This window comes from Cygnus atratus, chromosome Z, assembly GCF_013377495.2.
Source record: "Cygnus atratus isolate AKBS03 ecotype Queensland, Australia chromosome Z, CAtr_DNAZoo_HiC_assembly, whole genome shotgun sequence".
Taxonomy (NCBI): Eukaryota; Metazoa; Chordata; class Aves; order Anseriformes; family Anatidae; genus Cygnus; species Cygnus atratus.
This window is the reverse complement of record NC_066396.1, coordinates 19829014-19835856: the sequence shown is the minus strand read 5'-3', so window position 1 is coordinate 19835856 and position 6843 is coordinate 19829014. Positions and strand designations below refer to the sequence as shown.

The 6843-nt window shown below is 44.1% G+C and overlaps 1 protein-coding gene across 1 annotated transcript; it reads left to right on the top strand.

The window, feature by feature from the left end:
• Positions 1–333: 333 nt before the first annotated feature.
• On the top strand, positions 334–6450 carry PLK2 (polo like kinase 2). The gene is made up of 14 exons (XM_035553532.2): positions 334–636; positions 983–1090; positions 1252–1368; positions 1566–1695; positions 1972–2059; positions 2485–2580; positions 2851–3049; positions 3143–3290; positions 3732–3829; positions 4460–4583; positions 4871–5111; positions 5208–5337; positions 5433–5543; positions 5660–6450. The coding sequence occupies exons 1-14, from the start codon at positions 418–420 to the stop codon at positions 5849–5851; spliced, it is 2001 nt and encodes a 666-aa protein (XP_035409425.1). The 5' UTR covers positions 334–417; the 3' UTR covers positions 5852–6450.
• The last annotated feature ends 393 nt before the right edge of the window (positions 6451–6843 follow it).

Sequence of the window (6843 nt, the reverse complement as noted above, 5' to 3'; positions counted from 1 at the left end):
CGGCGCTGCTTAGGCACGGGTGGGGAAGAAAAATATATATACATGTATACACCTCCCTGCCTTCCTCCTCTGCAGCCGCGAGAACGGACGGACGGACGGACGGCCGCCTCCCGCGGGCCGGGCCGGGCAGGAGAGGAGGGGAGAGGAGGAGAGAGGAAAGCAGAGAAGGGGAGGGGAGGGGAGAGGGCGGCTCCGTCGCCGTTCCCCGCCTGTCCCCGCCGCCGGGGGCCGATCCGGGCGGTCTCGTCGGGGGCGGAGCGGGGTCCGGGGCGGAGCGGCGAGGCGGGGCGGCCGCCCGGGATATAAGGGGCGAACCGGGCGGCTGCCCGGAGTCGGGAGCGGGTCGGGAGCGGGGTGGGGAAGGGTTCGGAGCGGGCAGCACGGAGCCGGCGAGGCGAGGGGCTGCGCGGTGCGGTGATGGAGCTGCTGCGGACCATCGCCTACCCGCCGGGAGGCGGTGGCGGAGCCTCCAAGGGCTGCGAGGCGGCGATGGGCAGGGGCGGCGGCGGCGAGTCACGGAGGAAAAAGGCTGAGGAGCAGCCCCACCAGCACCCGCACCCCGCCGCGGAGGTTTCCCGGATTATTACCGACCCCACGACGGGGAAGCGCTACTGCCGCGGGAAGGTGCTCGGAAAGGTAATGGACCATGCCCGCCCCGGCCAAAAGGGGCTGCTCTGCCCGCGGGGTGCACCCCTCGGACCCCACAGCGCCCCAGGTTCGCCCCGGCCTCCCCCTCGGTTCCAGCACCCATCCTGTTCCCCGGCTCATCCCGGCCCCGCCGAGTCCGCGGAAGCGATTTGGATTTGGGGGGAGCGACACAAACCCTCGGGCAGCCGATGAACGCGCAGCCTGTCTTTTTACCAAATTGTCCCGTGCGAAGGAAGTCGCTCTCCTTGACTAATACGTGAGCTGGTGAATGACTAAGTGTGGGGCTTCTTTCGTACCTGCTGTAATTGCCTTTTTTTCTTGTGTGTCTCTTCAGGGTGGATTCGCAAAGTGTTATGAGATGACAGATTTGACAACAAATAAAGTTTATGCTGCAAAAATCATTCCTCACAGCAGAGTAGCAAAACCTCATCAAAGGGAAAAGGTGTGTGTGCATGAATTACTTTTTTTTTTTTCCTCTGAAACTGTGTATGCGCTGGATTGCCCAACCATCTTTTTCTGAAATGGTTGTGATAGAGCTGTCTGCTCAGCTCAAGCTAGTGGTCACAAGGTTAACAATGCTTCTTCCCCCTCTTGTCTCTCCAGATTGATAAAGAGATTGAGCTGCACAGAATGCTTAATCATAGACATGTTGTGCAGTTTTACCACTACTTTGAAGACAAAGAGAATATTTACATTCTTCTGGAGTACTGCAGTAGAAGGGTGAGCATCAACTGGGAGAAATCCAGTATTTACTTGCCTGGAATCTGCAACTAATTTAAATATGTAATGTGTAAAAGGTATTTTTCATGGCTTCTTTAGTTGCCATTTACCTGTGTATTAATTTACCTCTGCTTAAGATTAATCCTATGTGCGAATGTTCAGTGACACTTTGTTTTTCCTTTGTATTTCCTCTGCAGTCCATGGCTCACATCTTAAAAGCGAGGAAGGTATTGACAGAACCAGAAGTGCGATACTACCTCAGGCAAATTGTGTCAGGGCTAAAGTATCTTCATGAACAGGAAATCTTGCACAGGGATCTTAAACTAGGTAAGTTGTGCTCCTTGCTTACTTCCAAACACCACTTCAGTCCTGTCAGCCCTGTACCACTTTACACCTGTGTGCTGATAGCTTAATTAATAGAATCAGCTTAGTCTGTCTTTATAGTGGAAACTTGGAGTGCTTAAGGGATGACATTCAGTATTCATATTAAAAAAAAAAATCTTGGCTAGCTTCTGGCTTTGAACAAAGTATGACTCAGCACCTGTGGCAAGTGCATTCCTACCTAGCAAGAAAAGGACTGACTGGAATTTCTCTTTCTGCTAGGTAACTTCTTCATTAATGAGAACATGGAACTGAAACTGGGTGACTTTGGCTTGGCAGCTCGTCTGGAACCACTGGAGCACAGGAGGAGGTATGAGCATTTATTTTTTTTAAGGAGAAAAAAAAAAAGGAAAGCCTAGTAGCAAATGAATCCAAATTCACTCAGGAAAGAGAGAGATCCTGTTCCATAGCAAAAACTAGTTTCTTTTGGCATCGAGATTTCCCCTCTTAGAAAACAGGCTGCTGTGTTTTGATGTTTGCTTTCCTTTGAGCATTTGAATAATAGCAAATGCCAGAGGCAGGGTATCTGACTAATAGTGCAGATATGAGTCTGCTTTTCCTGTATCATGAAGACACCATGAAACATGTCTACACTATTAGCATTCATAGAATTCTTCTTCAAGGGCCTCCAAGCTCTTGCCCAAACATGAGAGTAAAACCTGCCCTATGAAAAATAGCTTCTCTCCCTTTTCTATCTGGAATACTAACAGGTTCTGTGGCCTCTTTGATTTGCAGAACAATATGTGGCACACCAAATTACCTCTCTCCAGAAGTCCTCAACAAACAAGGTCATGGCTGTGAATCTGACATCTGGGCCTTAGGCTGTGTAATGTAAGTACTTTGTTGCCTTTGAAACAAAATATTTCTGTTTCTGGCTTAGGCTTTTAAGAGTTCAAAGGGAATGGATGTGGGACTGCACTGGTTTCCAGCCCTTTACATATGCCAAACCAAAGTGCAGAAATTCAATTTTTCCTTCTTGTGAAAAGGAGACAAACATTTTCAGTAGTTGCAGATATATATTGTGGATGTATAAAACATGTAAAGTTAGTTTCCTTTTACTTTTAAACATGTATACAATACTTTCATTTTGTTTTTCAACAGGTATACAATGCTGTTGGGAAGACCCCCATTTGAGACCACAAATCTTAAAGAGACATACAGATGTATAAGGGAAGCAAGATACAGTCTGCCTTCATCTCTCTTGGCACCTGCAAAACACCTAATAGCTAGTATGTTGTCAAAGAATCCTGAAGACCGGCCCAGTTTAGATGAAATAATTCGACATGATTTTTTTGTACAGGTTGGTATTGTCTACTGTTTTGGCTGAAAACTATCCACCCTTAAATAGGCACCCTGTGGTCTTAAAATTGCTTTTTGAATCTCATTTCCACAGGGCTTTACACCTGACAGACTTTCTGCTAGCTGTTGTCACACCGTTCCTGACTTCCATTTGTCAAGTCCTGCTAAAAATTTCTTCAAAAAAGCAGCTGCTGCTCTCTTTGGTGGTAAAAAGGATAAAGCTAGATACTTTGACACACACAGTAAGTGGATTAAAATTATGCTTGGAACTTACCTCTCTGTCATCAGTGCTTCAATGTCGTGCTTGTAACATACAGCTATGAGATAACAAGGGAGCCCCTGTACTTGCCTCTGAGCTTCCTTGGATTAGGTTTGACCTCTTTATCAATAGGTATTGATGGCAGCCTGCAACCTACACCAACTTACATAAGTAAATGCTTCTTCTGGCATACTGACAATCTATATGGGCCATCTGTTAGCCAGTCTATTTAAGTTTGCTCTCTTAGTGATCTGCGTATAATGGCACTGCTGTTCTGGGAGACTATGGCGGGTTTAAAAGTACTTGCTGGAAGGAGACAATGCACTCTGCAGCTAATTTGTTAGGTTTTCTGTAATGCAGGATATTGAACAACACTTCTAGATGCAGCATTAAGGTTTTTTTGTTCTGTTTTCCTGTGTTACAGATAGACTAGCTAAAGAAGATGAAGAAATTTACAAGCTCAGGCATGATTTGAAGAAAACATCAATAACCCAGCAGCCCCACAAACACAGAACAGATGAGGTAAAGTGTGGTTCAATTCAGATCCAATAACAGTTGGGTGGAGTAGCTATAATTAAGTTATATTTGACTTGGATATCACAGCTGAGACTGTACACAGCATAGTCAAGCTTAAATGATTAGGAGAATTGCTTTAAGAAGGCTTATCCGAGCTTCACCAAACTATGGTAACATTTGTAGGGAGACTATCATTTTTGTCTTTTGAGTAATTACAGTATCTGCCTAGCACCCATTGTCTATGTGGAAACTAGTCTGCCAGGTGCTCTTTCCCAATATTCCAAATTCAGGGCTTCAGTTTATGGTTGAATACTATTGCTTCTTAAAGGGTAGGACACTGAGGTCTAACTCTTAAAATTTTGGTGTTAAGGCCTGCATCCAGCTGTCTTCTGCTCTCGTGCACTAGCAAAAGATTAATAGTGTTTAAGATTAAAATTGAAGATCTGAAGAATGGAAGGACTTGGCATGCTTCTTTAAGCTCAGTCTAATAGTAGTTCTTTGTACTTTCTTGAAACATTAATACCAGTCTTCCTAGAACTTATCATTTGTTGATAGACTGGAAAGCTGTGTGAAAACTTGTGTGTTAGCCTTGGCTTGTGTTATGTTTTACGTTTACATGTCTGACATCTCTTCTAGGAGATCCAGCCTCTTATCACAACAGTAGCCAAGCCAGGAGCGTTACCAGAAACTAAGCAGGTTGGAGACTCTATTCGGATGATAGTCAGAGGAACCTTGGGAAGCTGCAGCAGTAGCAGTGAATGTAAGTGCAGTGAAATGTAATCTCTGATTCTAAATCCCACTCTTACTTTCTTCGTGTCTCTAGACTTAGAAGTCTGGAACAAACAGCTGCTTCCCACCCCCTATTTTCAGTGCTTTACATATTATGTATAATATTTTTAATATTTTAATACTTTTAATATTTTGAGATAATTAAAACTGGAAAGCCATAAAGACTGAACTTGTTAATTACAGTCCAGATAACTTAGAGGTTTAGAATTAAAGCTTTCTCTGTGTGGTTATATCAGTCTAATAATTCTCCTCTTGTAGGCCTGGAAGACAGTACTATGGGAAGTGTTGCGGATACAGTCGCAAGGGTTTTGCGTGGATGTCTGGAGAACATGCCAGAAGCAGATAGCATTCCCAAAGAACAGCTGACGGCATCCTTCCAGTGGGTTACAAAATGGGTGGACTATTCTAACAAATATGGCTTTGGCTACCAGCTGTCAGATCACACTGTTGGTGTCCTTTTCAACAATGGGGCACATATGAGCCTTCTGCCAGATAAAAAGTAAGAATAATTACAAAACAGACCACTCACTTGGGCAATTTAAACTTGAGATGCTTTTATCTTACATCTGACATCCTTATTTTTCTCCTCTTACAGGACAGTCCACTACTATGCTGAGCTAGGCCAATGCTCCATCTTCTCAGCTGCAGAGGCTCCCGAGCAGTTCATTAGCCAAGTAACTGTACTGAAGTATTTCTCTCACTACATGGAAGAGAACCTCATGGATGTAAGTTCAGCACTTTCTGGATGTTGAGTTGCAGAAGTGAACCTTCAGCTAAACGAACTGTGAGTTCTTAACATGATGTCTGTTCCCTTCCCTAGGGAGGTGATCTGCCCAGCCTAACAGATGTACGCAGGCCCAGGCTTTACCTCTTACAGTGGCTTAAATCTGACAAAGCGTTGATGATGCTCTTCAATGATGGCACATTTCAAGTAAGTCTTGTTGCATCACCTGACACAATGCTTCTACAATCCTTGACTGCAAAATTGGATAAGTGGCAGTCACTGAGATGAGAATTTATACAAACAGGAGCTCTTCTCTTTTGCAGGTGAACTTCTATCATGATCACACGAAAATCATCATTTGCAATCAGAGTGAGGAGTATCTCCTTACCTACATCAATGAAGACAGGATATCCACAACGTTTCGCCTGACAACTCTTCTGGTTTCTGGATGCTCGCTGGAACTAAAACACAGAATGGAATATGCTCTGAACATGCTGCTGCAGCGATGTAACTGAAGGGACTGACTCTTAAACCAAATGGACATTCTTGTTCACTGTGAAACTTACAGTGGGGATAGTGGAGCAACTAGTATGTTGATGATGGATGTGTGGTGGTACGAAAAACTTGACTGTCATAGTGTGCTGGGCACACTTCTGTTAGACAGAAGCCTAAATCTACTGTTGGACTAAAATGGTGTGACAAGGAGTTCTTCGGACCATAGTTTTCCTTGCTTTGTGTGTGTTAAAGATACTTTTGACATGAATTCTGAGCAGAGTGTGACTACTTGCTCCTGTGTAAGAGAGCATTTCTGATGGAGTTAAACTGTGAATATGCATCTGGAAAGGGAGGGAAGGGTGAGCTCCATTGCTGTGGAATAGCTGTTACAAGCAACAAGCAGCTTCTAGCTGCTTGACTGTGAACTATGGCCATACTTTTTTTTCACCCCCTTATTTTTCAAAAACTACCCACACTTGTGGCTGGCAAAGTGCATTCCTTGTTAATAATTTTTTTATTTATTACAGCCTAAAGTGAAGTATTTATTACACAACATTTTTTTGGACCTTGGCATTTTAAATATAATTCTGTTGGCAATAAAGATAATGGAAAATCTGAAGCATCACTCTCCACTCTTTTTACAGTACAACTTAACCTTCCCTCCTTGCTATTGATAAATATCTTGCAGGTCTGCTCTCCTTATGCCACTTAAAAAATAGTCTGCTACAGCTCAGGCTACAAATGACTGAAGCTTTAAAAATGAGCAGTCTGTCCATGTCTATGCACACTTGTAGTCACAAGCATCAATAACCCACTGCTAATTATAGCAGTAGCCCTGAATCAACAATTGATGAAGCTGTGGAGTAATGATATGGACCTTGACGCTCACTTATTTTCCTAGGACAAAAGCCTTATGCTAAGGACAGCATAAGAATTGCTTGGCCTGTATTGCAATCCCACTGCTCCTAGGAGTACGTAGATAAGAGCATTTGCCTTCCTAAACTCAAGGCAA